Genomic DNA, 18,879 nt, shown 5'->3' on the forward strand with positions numbered 1-18,879 from the left:
TATAGTATAGAGTTAATTTTCATAGAAATAAATGGTAGAATCCCTAAAGTCCAATAAAAGTAGGGGTGTATTGCGTCTCCAGTGTAGCAATATCACTGGGTGACACACAGTACAGGAGCTATTGAAAAAAAGGAAATATTTCTATTTAAATATTTTTGTTTGATCAATTGTGTAAATCATAACATATCAGCAATCAAAAAGGACGAATACATTGTTTTTTTTTAACATAATTTTAACTAAGGGCGAAGTGGCATGTTAGCACTACTTTCGTTTTGTGTCGTCTGAATTTATTTATTGACTGTCCCTAAATTAAAGCCTGTGGTTAAGATTAAGAGCCAGGGCTTGGATATTAACCTACTAACGTCCTCTTACTGCTGACAGTTTGTGAAACTAAAAAAGAAACCCGTAGTACATTTTTGTAAAATGTCCAACCTAATACCAACATCACCGCGGTGGAGTTTTTAATGTTTTCATCATGACTGTTTTTTTGGTCATGTTATTATCTCGAAGCGGAAATGAGATTCCAAACACTTCTGGAGACTGTCCCAATGAATAACAATTACAATGAAATACATGTCGTCTTTTTCCCATAAGCATCACAATAGTCGACGTTAGATGATACCTCCACAATGATGGTTAGATTTGGCAGCTTAGTAAAATGATGCTGTGGCGTATCAGCGTGAGAATGACGCACAGTGGCGATGATCAGCACCGCTGGTTCTGAACGCTGCGCGTCTATACACAGCGACAGATACACACGCGTAGAGTTATGTAATTATAGTGGTACATATCGAAGAAGGTGGAATGATAGGATATCTACATTACTTCGAAGCGCAAACTGCCTCATCTTGTTCTCATTGAGGAAGGATACGGCTGAGGGTCGTCGCCAGGAATCGTCCGGGAGATGGACGGGAGGACTGCGGAAACCGGGGATGACGGGAGGACGAGTGAGGAAGCGGCCGCTGGCCTCTGTCTGCAGCTTGACCTGGGGGACACCGGTATGAATGTTCATCCATTAGGAGTCTTTTATTGTCGATTAAATAATGCAGTCATCCCGGGGGTCCTATTCAAACCCAGCTACCCGTGACAGAAGGTGACATAAATTGGTCATAAATGGGTAGTAGCCCACCATAATCTATCTGGATGTAGCTAGGCATGGGCTTAACATAATAGAGAAACATATATTTTTGTTACAAAAACGGATCACTGACATTTTACATTTTATTTAGAGCAACATAAACTGTGTACATGAATAATAAAGTGCTTGCTTGGATAACAGTGTCAAGATTCAAGTCACTGCTGTTCTGATGCAAATGGCCCATAGTGTCAGTGGCTCACTGCAGCCTGGCACAAACACAAAGTGCTCATTAGAAATATGTACACCCAACTGCTAAACCTGAAGAAGACCATCTGAGATGTTACCTGAATGAGTATTGAGCTATTCACACACACATGCACAATAGTCATTAGTGCAGCATTGGCAGGAGATAGCTTTCTATGATACATGCACACAATGTCATATTGCTCTACTCAACCTCTGTCTGTCTTCATAATTCAGTCCATCCCTCACTTCCTCTTCCTAGCTAAATCTGAAGAGTGCTTTACATAATCTGATATGGAATTATAACATAAACCACACACTAATCCCTTGTGGGTATCAATTTGAAGCATCACTGTGTAATGGCTGCAAATACGACACAACATGCATTACAGTTGTATTCTATTTTTTGCAAATGTTAATGAAGGAAAGCAGATGTGATCCTCATCAGTTTAGCAGGTCCAACAAGTTGTCTTTGCATGTGCCTCATGTATAACATTGGATGTTTGTGCACACGTGGTTATTATTAAATCCACCAGATTATACTTGTGTGCAGAGAGCCTCTGGGCAGAAAAATCTACTGCTGTGTTGAGTGTCACATTAATGTTAAAGCAACTGGCCGCCACAGCTGATAAGGGAGATATCTAATCCTCTTTACAATGACATGCACACACACACAGGCCTTAGGCATACTTCCCTGACACAAATGTATCATTACAAGAATATCTAAATAAGCTTTCAGTAATTCTGTTTTAACACATGGTCGTTCTAAAAACACAGTCCTAAAGGAAGCCTGTGTCTCACATAGTAATCGAAGATGCTACAATGTGCTTGTCCTGTTTGTTGCTTGCGGCTCAGTGGCACATTACTCTGGCCTGACCCTAATCCCGCAGAGACTCTTTGTGTGCGCGCCTGTCCCTGGATACTCCTTCTCATTGTTCTGCCTGACAGGCTTTGTTTCAGCGTTAATCTGCAGGTTACAGGTGTAGTAACCAGCCGCATGAAAATAAGAGAAATAATTAAATCAGTAAAATAGTCATAGTCATTAAATGTGGGTTGCCAAAAATACCAGCATGTCCTACTGCATCTGTTCTCATTTCGCAGTTTGCAAGCCAACATGTTTATTTTGTGGCTATTTTGACCCACATTAATATGCACAGGGGATATAAGCAACTAGGTCAAAGTTCAAAATGCAATGTTATGACAAAGTATGCCCCAAATGTGCGTATACTTCATGCATTTGGGACATGCACATTTTAACATAAGTTACAAGATAGCTGCATGTACATACATAGTAATAGTAAGTAACATGAAAAGGTGATTTGGAAACCTTCCTTAGTACTAATGCACCTGTTATTGTAAGACATGTACTGACCCAGCAGCAACAAGATATTATTTTATTATGTATTATACTGTATATGATCTACGATTGTGTCCTGTCATGCCTTAGTGATGACAAACTGTGCCTCAGTGTTTGTGCAGTACTTCAACATGGCTTAAAGATTCATTATCCTTTCTCTGTCAGCTGCACTTCCTTAATCTTCACCCTCACACGACCTGAACCTAAGCACAATACTGTTAAACCAAGTACTTTGTAGTACTGTGATACTACAATTGTGAACTGTCTCTTTTCCCATTCAATCCCTTCCTTCCTGCCACTTCGTTTCTCATAACATGTCACACATACAGTCATGTCAGAGGGAAAGATTCTTCTTAATTCTAATGCGTGATAGGCTAGCGTCATGATCTGGAGACCTTGGCCAATGGCAGTGCACAGATTAGAGAGGAAGTCAATCCAATTGAGTTTTTACCTTCTTGTTGCAAATCTCACAGGTCCAGGAATAGCAAACAGTGAGTGCACTCTGCCGGGTTCTGACTACTGGATGTCAGGTTTTGGTTTGGCCAGGAATATAGCTGCATGTATTTCTGGATTAGAGAACCATTTGTAACCTGTAGGCACTGAACTTCTCTGCTGGTGAGTTGACCACAGATTTATTGTTTACAGAGACATTTTGTATAAAGGATTCAAAACCAGCTTTAAGCGGTATCTGGTACAAAATTGTATCGTGGATTTTTCCAATTAAATAAACATTAAGAGAAAATTAGCTGGGGGATGTGGGTAAAATAACCTCACAAAATGTTTTCCTGCGTCATGGAATTATATATGTTCAAATGTTCACTTTACTGGGCACTTGAAGATATTTGGATGATCATATACAGTATAGATACATTCAATGTAGTTGATTGCATATTATACATGTATTATATACCTACAATTTCTACTGTTTGTCTTGATGTTGGAGGGTATTCCTTTAAAGAAAACGGTCTAAGGTATGGGTTGAATCAATGTCAAGTAAATAAAAAGCGTGTTAGTGTTAGGGGTGGATGTATGCCTTGAGTTAATTGTTCTGATTGTTGTGTAAGTCATTAAGTTCTTATGATGGCCTAGATGTGTCTGGCTAACAATCACCAAACCAAGTGTGAGTCTGATGCCAAAGTTGCCATTCCATTACAATGCTTTCACGCAGTTACGCTAAATAATGTACCATTGAGACACAATCAACCAATTATTCCTTCTCTTTGTCTCTGTCCACAGATTCAGCCAAGAAGGCTCAGATATCAGAGGTAAGAGGCTTCTACACAATATTCACCTGTCTGTCTCACCTGTTGCTTTTTTCTACTTTTCTACTTCTTTCTTGTGTATTGTTTTGCTGCATGGTTCAATTCCACACCTCCGAATGGACAATATACAATAAATGAACTACCTAGGCTACAGTGTCACATTTCCATTTCCTTTCCTTGTGACAGATGCCATCCCCATTTGGAGTTGGCCCAGGCCATGAGAAAAAGATAGGCCACAGGAGGGTAGATGCTTCTGGAGAAACAACATACAAGAAGGTAGGCTTTCTCTCTTCATCAGTATTTGTTTTAATCTTTTGTCTGCGTGTAGGTTTGGCGTCACAATTTTTATCAACCACGTTCCACCCACATCTTACTCTGTTGTTCTTTTCTCTGTTCTCCGCCCCCAGACTACCTCCTCCGCCTTGCAAGGGTCCATCCAGCTGGGTATCGGATACACTGTAGGCAACCTCAGCTCCAAGCCTGAGAGAGATGTGCTGATGCAGGACTTTTATGTGGTGGAAAGCATCTTCTTCCCCAGGTGGCATAGAATGAGCAGAGGTGTGTTTATGTGCATGTGTGTGGCAAGTATTCAATATAACCTTTTATCTTCTTTCACTCTTCCAATTTGGTTCCATCCTGCTTCATACAGAGAAGGCAGCAACCTCACTCCTGCTCACCACTACCCAGACTTCAGGTTTAAGAACTACGCCCCTGTGGCCTTCCGCTACTTCCGAGAGCTGTTCGGGATCCGGCCAGATGACTACTTGGTGAGATATTTATTTTCTCTAATGCATCGGCAGTATGTTAATGTCTTAAAGGTGGGGTATGTAATTTATTTCAGAAACACTTTTTGTTATATTCCATGGAATGCTCTTAACATCCCGATAGCAATGAATATCTTAAATGCTTTGACAATAAATACTTAACAAAATGTCATCTGTGGAAGCCGTAGCACTGTAAAAAGCACGACCAATCATTTTAGCCGGCCCGGCTAAAATAACTGGATGGCCTACCTGCCTGTCAGCCTTCCATCTGTGCACAAACTTATCTCGTGCCCTCATTGGTCATGTGCGTGTTCGTTTGTGTTGGAGAAGGGGCTCTGTAAGGAAGTCTGAAGGAAGAGGCAGATTTTTTCCGGTTGTTTACTTTCAAATTCTAGCGCACTCGAGCTGGTTTCTCCAAAATTACATACCCCACCTTTAAGTGTTGTGCACGGGAAATCTCTCCCATAGAGCATCAGTAGTGAAGTGAATGTTAACACATCATGCATAGTTTTTCGCCTTTAGACACCTAAATAATGATCATATTAATTAAATACACCGTTGTTCATAATAATAATAATGATAGTACCCTATAGTAGGACTAGAGCCAAACTGAAACAGTGTTAGTGGCTATTATATATTTCCAGACATATTTTTTAATTCCATTTTTTAATTCCAAAGGTAGGGTAGGTAAGTTTGAGAAACCGGCTCGAGATACACTTTTTGTTATATTCCATGGAATGCTCTTAACATCCCGATAGCAATGAATATCTTAAGTGCTTTGACAAAAAATCCATTAAAAAATGTCATCTGTGGAAGCCGTAGTACTGTAAAAAGTACGACCAATCATTTTAGCCGGCCCGGCTAAAATAACTGGATGGCCTACCTGCCTGTCAGCCTTCCATCGGGGCACAGACTTATCTCGTGCCCTCATTGGTCATGTGCGCGTTCGTGTGTGTTGGAGGAGGGGCTCTATAAGGAAGTGGCAGATTTTCTCCGGTTGTGTATTTTCAAATTCTAGCGATCTCGAGCCGGTTTCTCAAACTTACCTACCCTACCTTTAACAAAAAAATTACAATATAGTTAAATGTTTTTATTTTTTGCGCATTTAAATATATAAGAAAAATATGTACATTATACTGGAGTTAAATGCATTGTTTAATTCCCAATTGTATGTACAGTAGCAAAGTCGTAATAAAAATAGCATTATAGCTGACCTAATATAGACTTATATGAAGTTCCCTCCGAAAGCATTTTATTGATGTTGAGCGGAATAAGGAAAGATCACACAGCAGGGTGCTACCACTCAGAAAATTAACCACTCACAAAAAACCAATACGTGTCTACACCCACACACAAAATAACAAAATAAAGTGGTACAGTGTTTAGCAAATGAGGATGCACACACACAGTATACACACACAAACACACATGGGCTGCACGCCTAAGCTCACGTTCTACCTGTGCCAGAGGAAGATTAACAGACTAAAGCTTCTTTTTTTAAACTCCTTGTAGTAGCTGCAGTCAGAGTCTGCGTGTGTGGAGCATAATTGCATTCTGTTGCCCAAGCTTTAAAAATGTTATAGCTTTGTCCAATTCATTTCTTACTTTGTGTTGATAATGTTTTTTACTATTATAGTCTTGATTGCTCCAAATGATTGTAAGGTGGTCAGCGTAAATGTAAAACCATTTATGCTATTGCAGCTACATATGCATTTTAAAAGGGGTTTCTCTCAATTCCCTCACGGCAGTGGCTCAGTCAGTAGGGGCTTGGACTGGGAGCTGTAGGGTCGCCGGTTCAAGTCCCCGACCAGAACTAAAATATGGAGTGTGGACTGCTACTTGGAGAGGTCCCAGTTCACCTCCTGCCCTGCCGTGGTGCCCTTGAGCAAGGCACCGGACACTCTTGCTAGACTCCTGGTACTAGGATGGGTTAAATGCAGAGAACAAATGTCACTGTGTGTGCTGTGTGCTCTGCATGTGTGACCATTAAAGAGGGTTTCATCCCTCCCAATTCTATTCTTAACATAATAACTGATTGTGTTCATGGTATTCAGGAGCAGCCAGAAGTGAGCCACTGTAGCTACACATAGTACAACAATGTTTAAATGTCATAAGCTACAAATTACACTCCCCGACATCTGTAATCTTTAGCAACCACACCCACTACGCCTATTTGCACTCAAATAATTTTGTACTTTAAAACAAAGTTCTTTCTCTTTCGCTTTTGGTTTGCTATTTTAAAAGCTCTATTGGGTCCAACATTAAAACTACTCTGCAAACATGCAGTACCCATGATGTGTTAAAGAGAGGATGAAATGACAAACTCTGGTGGTATGAATACTCTAAAAAAAAAATGTCAAGACCCTTATCAGATAGACCATCTGTTCTTTCAAACGGGCAGTAAGCTTCATAATTAATCAGGTCTGCTTTCATGGCTTTTGTATGTTGAAGCAGATTGTGGGTAAGATTGTCAGGCTTCGATGTTTTCATTTATGTTTATATTTAATATGTATTTGTTCCTCTTTGTCTGTCTGTTGTCTAGTATTCTATATGTAATGAGCCACTGATCGAGTTGACCAACCCAGGAGCGAGTGGCTCCATATTCTACGTGACCCGCGATGACGAGTTCATCATCAAAACTGTTCAGCACAAAGAGGCAGAGTTTCTACAGAAACTACTTCCTGGTTACTATATGGTAAGTCAGACCAACCCCTTCCTCCATCAGAGCCAACTGAATACCCTTATACAAATTGGAAATCAATAATTTTAACATGTGTGTTATATTTACATATTACGTTGTGTTGCGCTATTCAGTTTGTAGTATTTACTTATTTGTATCACTAAACACTTGGCCTACTGAAACTTGTATGCTAATATTTAATATAACAAATTCAACTAGCAAAAAAGATACTGGAAAATTGAAACCTTGCCAATGGTTTTGTAATTGTGTTTATATGTGTTTGGGTGTTTGTGTACACTGTGTATGTTTAGGAGCACACCTGAGACTAGTCATCTTTATCCTCTTTATCCTACCCCCATACGACAGCGTCAGAAGGTGACTTTGTAAAAGATGTAAGCTAAGAGGTTGTACCTGACAGAGACCTCGGCTTAGCACTCCTTAACGGTTTAAGCATGAAACCATTGGAGATAAAAGAAACGGAAACGACTGTCTGGCATTTGCATGGTACTGGGGCTGAAACACACGACATGCCTTATTCATTTAGTTTCCCCTGTCTCTTTTCCTCTGAATTCCCTCTCAAGAACTTGAACCAGAACCCCCGGACTTTGCTGCCAAAGTTTTTTGGCCTCTACTGCGTCCAGTGTGGGGGCAAGAACATCCGAGTTGTTGTCATGAACAATATTTTACCGCGCTCTGTACGCATGCACCTCAAGTTTGATTTGAAAGGCTCCACATACAAGAGGCGAGCATCCAAGAAGGAAAGAGAGAAGTCAAAACCCACTTTCAAAGACCTGGACTTTCTGAAGGACGTTCCTGAAGGCCTCACCATGGACCATGAAACATACAGCGCTCTGGTCAAAACTCTGCAGAGAGACTGCCTGGTGAGAAATGAGAGAGGAGGAAGGATGTGGAAGTGTTTTAAAAGTAGATTAACACCGTGCATTTCTTTAAATTTAATATAAGCAGCACAACCAAACACACTATAATGCATTTTCTAAATTCAAGATTCAAGATTCAAAGCTTTATTGTCATGTGCACATTAGCTACAGTGTAGATATGGCAATGAAAAGCTTAGGTCACAGGCTCCTCTAACAATGCAAGATGATATATATAGGACATAGAACAAATAAAATAGAAATAGTGCAAGAACAGTCTATATATAAGTAAATGGAATATGATAGATAAATAATTTGCAAGATGCAAACAGATAAATGTTTATGGATGTTTTTTTTTAAAGTTTAGGTGTTTAATAGTCTTATGGCCTGTGGAATTAAGCTGTCCCTGAGTCTGGAATTTTTGCTATGTTGCAAACCAATGTATTTAAAAAAGGTCATCAATTACCTTGGTAAATGCTAAAAACTATTGAAATATCACATATAATAATAATAATAATAATAATAATAATAATAATAATAATAACGCTTTATTTAAATAGCACTTTTCATACAACACATGCAGCTCAAAGTGCTTTACAAAATGACACATCACAAGTCAAAAATACACAACAAGAAATTCCCCTCAGATTATTTGTTAAGAACTTTACAGACCTGTACATGCAGCAAAATATAACATCTTTATCAGGTTAATAGACACAAGGAGGAATAAACAAATAAAATACATAATGGTTTCTCTCTGACAGATAAGACACAAGACAACTGAATCGATGCAACAATATAAAATATAAAATATATGATGTTTTTTTTTTCAGGTTCTGGAAAGTTTCAAGATTATGGACTACAGTTTACTGCTTGGGATCCACAACAAGACACAAGCAGAGCGAGAGCGTGAATCTCAGGGCTCGCCCACAGGGGGAGGGGACGAGAAGAGGCGGGCAGCTCAGAAGGCTCTGTACTCCACCGCCATGGAGTCCATCCAGGGGGGCTCCACATGCAGGGACACACTGGACCATGATGACACGTAAGCCACCAGTCAATAACGTTTGCCCTTATCATGATATTACATTTGGAAATTATAATAATGTTCTCCTCTCGGTCTGCAGTATGGGTGGTATTCCAGCTGTGGGTAGTAAAGGAGAGCGGCTCCTGCTGTTCATCGGAATCATTGACATCCTGCAGTCCTACAGGTAGGCAACACAACTACAAAACCTTTAGAAAAGCAATACATCCAACTGCAATCAGTTAGGGCAGAGACATGGCCGGAGTAAAACCACTAGACTCTGGGACAGTTTTATCCCACAGGCCATAAAACCATTGAATCTTGAATTTGAAGCTATGTGCCACAAGGCCAGATTTCCTGGGATATTTACTAGGTTGTTTTGCAACTTACAATTGAAAAATGCTGCTGTTCTTCAACTGCAAACAGCGGCACTTGTCATTTCAATCAAACTATTCTTAAATGACAAAAGGAAATGATTACCTCTAGGTTGGCAGGTGTATTGATGTGTCTGCAAGGAATATATAAAGATGGAGAGAGATCACAAGGAAAAGCAATCCCAGACTTGTCAAACCGTTTTTAATCAAACACTAAAATAGGACTTTCATAAAAGCTATTATCAGTACAAGTGTGAGTAATCCAGTCCCTTAAAACAGCTCCTAAAATTCACATAAACATTTCAAGTGGCACTGTAGCCTCTGATTCAGGGTTGCCAGGTAACTGCAGTAAGTCAGGGAATGAGTCTAACTAAATAATTCAATTGTCTTGTCTGACAGAGTGATCAAGAAACTGGAGCACTCTTGGAAGTCCCTCATCCATGACGGGGTGAGAAGCTTTTCACAGCAGTGCACATTTTTTATTTTTGGTTCTTTTTGTCACTTTTTTCTGTCACCTTTAATGGCGTTATGTATTAAAAGTGCAACATCATTAAAGTTACATCTGTTTTTCACAGGACACAGTGTCAGTTCACAGACCTAGCTTCTATGCTGAGAGGTTCTACGGATTCTGCAGCACCATCGTTTTCAAGAAGAGCAGCTGTGAGTTTTTAAACGTGCATGAGCCATGTAGTGTGTTATTTTGGATGACAATGATACCAATGAGAGTACATGTATCCTATCCACTGCATTCACAGCATTGCGATCGTCTCCCTCTAAGAGAGGACGAGGGGCTTTCTCCATGTCCAAGTCCAGCGGGGGAACAGGTTCAACCGGGCAGCGTCCCTCACTGACCGATGAGAGGCAGGAAAACCTGGACAACTTGGAAAACCTGCGAGGGGCGCGCAGCTTCCACATGCTGGAGGACAACGGTAGTTTCACTTATATTAATAGTCCACAATGATACGATACGATAATACATTAATGGTCAGATCAAGTCTGAAATTTGACTTGCATCACAGCAGCTCCATTTGTAACATCAACATCAATCAATCAATCAATGTTTATATATATAGCCCAATATCACAAATGTTACATTTGTCTCAGTGGACTTCACAGTTTGTACAGAATATCAGTATGACAATACGACACCCTCTGTCCTTAGACCCTCACATCGTACAAGGAAAAACTTCCGGAGAAAACCCACAGTTTTGGACACATATCAAGACACATCACTATCACTGAGAGAAAACATTCTCAAAGACCCTTTAGTGTGCATTTGATCTGGGATTTAGCTACTGTTAGGATTGACTGGTGCACAAATGAGTGCTTCAGACTGGACATGCTGCACACAGGTTTATTAAAGACTTTTTATTCCAAGTAAAAATAGGATGCTTAATACCAAAGACTGAAACCTAGTATATAGACTATTTGACTATGTGGCAGTGCCTTCATGAGTGTTTATGGAGGCCTCATTTATCTGATCTCATCAAAGCTAGTGAGGAAATGCCTAATTTAACATGCTAATGCTGCTGAATAAAGAAAATAAAGAAAGAAAATAAAGTGTGAACTTGTGAGTGTCAGTTATTTAGTATTACTAAGTCTTTCTGAACTTCGCACACCATTAGTTTCAATTGTTTGCATCTGAGTGCTCCATTTACTCTTTAAATGAACACAAGTGAGCCTTTATTGATCCATGTGGAGAAATTAAGTGAAGGAGCAGTATAGTTGCAATATTCAAAGAAAGTGAAACTTTTAACAAATCAATAGTACATTTGATTGAAGAACACATGTCCAACTGAATATAAAAGTCCTGATATCAAATACAGCGTTAGTGCAGTACACTGTACAACAGTACAATAGGATTGTACTGAAATGAAGATGTAAAGAACTATACTGTACACGCACACGCATATATTTAATGTAATGTTGTCTAATCTTGTTAGAGCAATTACACTCCATATTGTTTTTGTAGTATATTTTCCTCTCTCGCATATATTAAATGATGTCTATTTTTATTCCTTTGTTATTATGCACATCAGGGAGAGAGCCCCCCTGCACCCCCCCTTCCTTTGAAGATGCTACCACAGCCTCCATCGCCACCACGCTCTCCTCTAACAACTCCTTACCCACAACCCCCTTCGACACACCAGAGCACCCACGCTCCAGGAGACAACTGCATTCCCCAAGTGTGGCAAGGTGAGAACCATTTCATGAATATGCAAATGTGTCTTGAGTAAAAATCGTATTTGAATATGGTTTACTGTGTGTCTACCGTACATCCTAGGTACGGTCGAATTGTTTTCTTCTGAGTAAAATGATCCGTAATTATCTGAGTGGCAGCCATGATAAAAGCTGGTAGTATTCTCTAAATGCTAAGGAAAGGTGTTTTAATTCTTCCTTTCTTGTCTCCTTGGAGTAACGCACCATTTGGCTGCATTTAAATAGCCTGTCTGCGTTTAATTGTACATTACAGGTCAATTAAAAACCTTCTTCCTTTAAGAAGTTGTCATTCTTTTTGGACAGGAATCCATACTTGAATTGCACTTCAGCTTTGAGTTTGTCAGCATACTCTTTTTTTTTGTGCAAAAATGTAAATGCATCCTCCGTTGAATAATTACATAGCCTATTGAAAGTAAGATCCTATTTTCTACAATAAAACTTGAACAACTGAATTAAATGATTCTTTCTTCTAAGCCATCAACATGTATCTTCGAACCGATTCCAACTAAGCTGTTAAAATACGTTTTTATTATATAATATATTATATAATTAATATGTCTTTATTATCAGGCTATGTACCACACTCCTTTAAAGTAGCTGTGATAAAACCTCTTCTTAAAAAGCACAACTTCGATCCAGAGGTTTTAGCAAACTATTTATAATCTTCCATTCCTCTCAGAAAGCCTTGAGAAAGCAAAACAGTTGTGTGATTACCTGAAAAACAATGATTTATTTGAAGATTGGACCATAACCCATGTATCTACCTGTGTACTTCCAGGGTGCAGAGAGAAGTAGTCGAGGTTCATGAAGAAAAGCAGGACACCATCACAGTGGAGGTGGAGCTCAGGTACACAATATATACAGTGGAGGAGATAAGTATTTGATCCCTTGCTGATTTTGTAAGGGGATCAGATACTTATTTCCCACAGTTAAATGCAAATCAATTTGTATCTTTTATATAATGTCAATTTCTGGATTTACCTTTTGATATTCTTACTCGCACTGTTAAAATAAACCTACCATTAAAATGATAGACTGTTAATTTCTTTGTAAGGGGGCCAACTAATGAAATCTGCAAGGGATCAAATACTTATTTCCTCCACTGTACAGCAACGTGATATTACTACAATGTCCATAGCTCCCTGCTGAGGAGTCTTTTAACACAGTTTCTTGTCTTCATACAGTCAAATCCCAAAGAGCACAGAGCTGACACTGATGACGGAAAAGTCCTCGCCCAGTGTGTCACCTGATCCTCAGCTCCACGCCATTACTCCCTCCACCACTCCCTCTATTACACCATCCTCCACCCTTCCTCCTCCCTGTGTGTCACCCTCCTCCTCCGCTGCTCAGTCAGAGGAGCAGTCATCCTCCACCCTCTCTTCCTCCATCTGTCCGTCCACCAAACCGCTCACCTCTCCCTCCGCCGCCGCTCAGCCTTCCTCCCTCTCTTCTCCAACTTCTCATCCGACGATGCAATCCACTCTCCTCACCTCGGCACCAAACACCTCCGCCCCCCCCACCTGGCTCAGCCTTTACTCCCATCTGCCCCGCATCCTCCCACTCCCCCACAGAGAGCCCCCCTCACCCGCTCACCTCGACCCCCCCTCACCCGCTCCCCTCGACCCCCCCTCACCCGCTCCCCTCCCACCCTCCGAGCCCCCAGGTGCCTCAGCAGGCGCCACTGCGTACACCGTCCAATCAGCTGTCTGTGTCCAGCAGCCACAACTCATTGGACGGGGAGTTGCAAGTGTCCGACATCTACTTTGTAAGTCCCCCTTTTCATGTGCGTTTTTTTTATTTTAGAACAAAAACAAAACAAATGTGCTGGAACTGCCATTAGTCTTGAAAACAGACAAAAAAAGACATACAGCTATTTTGAAGAGGCTCACTGTGCATGATGGAATACATAATTAACTGGCTATAGCATTTCATCAGTACACATTTTGTTTTCCCATCACACTGGAGAAAACCCTTTCCGTTTTGTTTTGTCTGCCCTCTTCCGGAGAGTTAAGATCATTTTCCTTCTCCTGTTTTTCTACGATGTGCTGGGTCTCTCGCAGTGGCTCAGTCAGGACAGCGTGATAGAATTATGATGGTGAGGGGGGGGCTGTGTGTGTTGCCCTGTGCACGTACTATGGAGTTGTTTACGCTGTCAAAATAATCTTATTTCTCTACGCACGAGGCTGTCATAGTTCATGCTTTTGAATGTATCAGCAAAACACCGGGGTTGTCTTTACCGTACAGCATGATGTATTGATATCTGTCCATCTGCATTCAGAGTCATGAACAGCTCTCCATAATGCTCCATCTTTCCTTTCTGACATTATAGTATTCACTATTTTCAACTTTCATTACTTGATCATAAGTCCTTCTTTCATCTCTCATCTTTCTCTCCTGTTGTGTGATATCATTCATTCACTTCCCTTTATTTTCCTGTGCACACTTTTGTGTTTTCATCTGCGTTTGTGTCCATCCATCCCCCCATCAGTATGCAGATGGCAGATATTGGGTGTACTCTCCAGTTCTTGGCCGTCGTAAGCTAAACTCTAGCTCAAGTTACAATGTAAGTCACCACCAAAGTAGTTAGAGTAATTTGTTCCATTGCATTGCTGCTTCCATTGGGACACAAGCACAGCTGCCTATGGATCTTCAGAAGGACTTTAAAGTAAAGCTACAGTGCATTTCACATTACTTATTTAGTGTTGAATCTGCAAAAAAGACGTTGCATTTTAATAACTTCGGCTTCTGAAGGGCCATCATGTGCATTTAAATGGAGCATGCATCTTTATGTAATGTTAAAGGATATGTTTGAAGATCTTGCAAGACCTGCAGTAAATTAACTGTAGTTAGCTTGAATTGACATTATAATTTAAGTGATTCCTCACACTCCTTCCCTGTAGCACTGAGATAGTAGGAGGTCCTGACATGATGATAAGTCTTTTCACTGCTTTGCTAGAATGTTTGGCAAATAAGATGCTGATTGAAAAAATATGATTTGGTGTTTTTAAAAGTGACTTTGCTCGAATATTAGCCAGAAGATCCAGATCAGATCATCCCTGATAATTGAGACCCTTTAGATTTTCCTCAGCAAAGTTCTAAAGAGAAGCAGACTGACCCAGAGCAAAAGTGTGCATCTTGGTTACCCAAACATGCAAAATGGCACCGAATGTCTTTATAAATATATCTTTCTCCAGCTTCCTTCTAATTTTCTCTTCTTGTCTCCTCTCTGCTGCCCTCTGCTGGCTGTGTTGGATAGCAGCAGACTCAGGAGGACCGGGGCTGGGTGTACTCTCCTCTGCACTACGGCTCTGAGTCCAGGAGGGACTCAGAAGGGGAGAGTGAGACAGTGTGCAGCTCATTCATTATATACCATTAACCCCAGGAAAAGAGATTAGTTAATGGGGTACCACTTTACAATAAGACTACCCTTATAAAGGATTCATAAAGGGTTTATAATTAGGTTGTAAACACTTTATTAATCATTAAGAACCATTTATAAACCAGTTCTAACATAGTTTTCATACATCAACACAGGCTCACTATTTGGCAAGCAACCGGTCACAGTTGCCCTGTTTATCTCATGTCTTATAAAAGCTTATTAATGATTTACAAAGTGTTCACAACCTAATTAATAAATGAATTACAAACTATTCGTAAACCCTTTATAAGGGTAGTCTTATTGTAAAGTGGTACCGTTAATGGTTACCTATAGTGCAAAATGCACTTTTTGATATCTTTTATACATACATATGTGTCCCCGCACTCCAAGTGTCAGAAAACAAAACCCTCGCTTTTTTCCTCCGTACCCAAATCTCTAAAAACGGGGGTACAAAGGAGCGGATCCAGATTTGCGTCCGATATGACGAAATATCGGAAATGTGGACCCACGGCCCTATCAGAATCGTTGCTATCAGAAACAATGCCCGACGTGTTTTGGATGTAATATGGTCTTTGTTTACATTAGCAAGCATCGCTAACACTCAGAGCTAACCTGTACTGGAGAGAGCATGTGTAGAGAAGCAGGAAATAAAAAAAACTCACCTTGTGGTAAACCTGTGAGAGAAAAAGCATTTGAGCTCCATACTGTTTCAGAAACAATCCATGCAGTGGTTTGGAGCATGATATGGCATTTAATCACGGCAGCATTTAGCTGAATTCTGAGCAGGCACAAGCTCCCCCTCCTTTTTTTTGGTTTTCAAGCTAAGGACCCCGAATCAGCACTTCTCTAACAGGCCTGAAATAGAGGGATATGAGGGATGTCTAAAATGCATGATCTGTTTGGTATTTTGAGCAAAACACATCATAGACATGTTTTTTTACATATTTTTTATATATCTGAGACCCATAATATATGCCTAAAAATAGCATAATAGGAGACCTTTATTATAAGTATTTTTTGTTTTCCTGTTAGGGTTTTTCTTATTCCTCGTCTGTTTCTTCATCTGTGTCTCTGTTCTTTCAGTAACTCGGTGGAGACAGCAGTGATGGGTGGAGCCAAAGCCTCCATATACTGAAGCTTTGAGCTTTTAATAACAAAGCCACCAGGACGCTATGGGAATGAATGCTGTTCGCCCCTACTGCATGTGGAGCTAGCCATGCCAACAGGGAATTCAAAAGAAAAACAATATAATAATCATGCTTACACTTGCATATATTTAAACAAACATAAAACAATAAATATATTAGGCTAAAACAATATAACTCCTGGACAATCTAGCTGTCATCAAGCAGAGAAATACGGTTGCGTCACAATCAGCTGAGTGCCGCTGTGAGAGGTGGCTGTTAATCAGGTGTTGCTCTGCTTCCTGCTGTGGACGCTTATAGCGTCTGTGAGTCACGCGGCACTGTGCCAGCTCTGGCTATGCAAAATGGGCATACTTGTTATTGATTTCTCCCTTCGACTGATGCATCAGAGTTTATTCATGCATTTATTTTTCACTAGGGTCATGTCAAAGCTATACATTTTTATTTGAGCACTTTATCAATATACACGTGGCTGAAATCGTTTTGTGTTTTGTCATCAGTCATTGTTGCAAAACTTAAACACAGTAAATGTTTTGCGTGCTGTGTGCACAGGGTTCTGTTCGTCCAGCGGTGCGTGTTGGTCCACTTAAGAAACTCTGATCTGACAATGAATGGTTGTGCTCAAAATGCCTTATTGACAAACTCATTTTCATAACGTTTTTTTAATATTTCGGGCTCATGTAATTATTCAAAAACAACTTTAAAAATAAAAATATGCAAAGTTTGCATTTACACCTTTTTAAGGATTTGAAATCCATTGTTCAAGAAATACCACAAGAAAAGAAAATGTAATTATATTTTATAAATTGTAGATAAACTTTGTGTGTGCTGAAGCACATGTATTAGAGTCTGTATATGCCCTTATGTCTCTGTATGCATGTGTTTGCATGCATATTGATGTGTGATTTGGAGTTCTTTGTCCTGCCTATTTGTCAAAAAGTGTTAAAAGTTGTAACTTCCATTTGTTGTTATGGCCATGAATGTCTGAACCAGCTATATGCATGTTGGCTGTGTAAGAAAAAGGAAATAGTGTAAAAGAACTGAAATAACCTCAGATTTATATACAGTTTGGTCATAAAATATTGTTGCCACAGTCAGTACCTCCCCTCTTCCATACATTAAGATTCAAGATTGACCAAAATGAAACTTCTGACTGTGGACGAGCACTGCTGTAACATATTACTGTGTTGTTAAGTCTGAAGTGTACCTGCCTGTGTAGGCATCAGTGTGTGTAGCTGATCACTGTGTAAAAGAATAATAAAAAAGTATATTGTGTAAAAAAGATGTAATTAGTTTTTGTTGGATTTTTATATTTTTGTGTATTATACAGACTCAAAAGACAGCTGAAAATGAGAAAATATTTAGCTCTGAAATGTAATATGTGTTATTGGTCCACTAGATGGCACCACATGTCTCAGACAAAAACAGCCTGTATTGAATTCCTACAATTTTGTGCTTCTTGAAAATGCAATACTCTTTAAAAAGGGTTCTTACGCAGTAAGGAAATGTGCAGAAAGGTTACGTTTTGGTAATGTGATTACTAAAAGACAAAAAAGGACAAGACTATGAAAAAATATGTGTGTTTCATGACTGTTGAATACTTTGAATAGGCTACTGTATTAAAAATGAAAAAGTTCAGAATGTATAACAAATATGAATCGTTTAATCAAGTTGACACACTGAAATGTGTTGTACTGTTCAAGCATTACAGCTTGAACAGCACGATGAGGGATGATTAAATAACTAACCCCCCGAGCCTACAGGTGGAAGCTGGGGTGGTGGTGGGGCAGGCAAGCAGCAGCTGCAGAAGTAGCTGCAGCAATAGCAGCAGCAAGCAATGCATAGAGAGAGATCTGGCAGGTTAAATAGAGCGGCATATCAAGGAGACTCTGTTTGGTTGGTTGTAGAGTGGCAAGGGGCGTTATGTATGAATGCAGCATAGGTGCTCGAGTTGACTGCCTGAACTAGCTCGCAGGCTTCGCCCCATTTATTTACTTAATTCACATCTAGCTAATAAGTAAAGCATGGTTTGGTCTGAATAAAGAACAATACGAGTCCTGAAATGTATGGAATTTGTATGGAAATAAGTATGGAAAATGTGTACGAACCATGATCAATACGCCCAAAGACACATTTCAAAAATATCAGCTGTTTTTTGGCCACAATACTTGGTGACCTGTTCCTGATTGACCATAGTAGGGAAGCTCATATTTATAGTCTCATATCTCAACCTCCACATTACACTGACATTTATACAGACATAATGATGAGAAATCTTGATTGCTTAAGCGGCTGGCATTTTATTTATCTGCATAGGCTTTGCTGCTAAAAATACATTGGAATAAAACAGACGAGGATCAATATGGCTTTCACTGAAACAGCCCTTTGGGATCTGAGCCGGCTATCTGTGGTAGTATGGACTCTCTCTATATATACACACACACACAGTACAAGTCAAACAGAAGGGAAATTAGAACAATT

The 18,879-nt window shown here is 39.9% G+C and overlaps 1 protein-coding gene across 1 annotated transcript; it reads left to right on the plus strand.

Moving 5' to 3' along the window:
• The first annotated feature begins 904 nt into the window (after window positions 1-904).
• On the plus strand, window positions 905-17,953 carry LOC117488315 (phosphatidylinositol 4-phosphate 5-kinase type-1 gamma-like). Its single transcript, XM_034137144.1, is given in 18 exon segments — window positions 905-998; window positions 3,915-3,943; window positions 4,127-4,216; window positions 4,348-4,478; window positions 4,590-4,707; window positions 7,247-7,399; window positions 7,966-8,265; window positions 9,093-9,301; window positions 9,384-9,467; window positions 10,054-10,102; window positions 10,230-10,314; window positions 10,410-10,583; window positions 11,694-11,850; window positions 12,653-12,721; window positions 13,059-13,386; window positions 13,388-13,639; window positions 15,131-15,212; window positions 16,337-17,953. Coding segments are annotated over 18 exon segments (2,427 nt in total). The 3' UTR covers window positions 16,360-17,953.
• Window positions 17,954-18,879: the final 926 nt, after the last annotated feature.

This window comes from Trematomus bernacchii, unplaced genomic scaffold, assembly GCF_902827165.1.
Source record: "Trematomus bernacchii unplaced genomic scaffold, fTreBer1.1, whole genome shotgun sequence".
Lineage (NCBI taxonomy): Eukaryota > Metazoa > Chordata > Actinopteri > Perciformes > Nototheniidae > Trematomus > Trematomus bernacchii.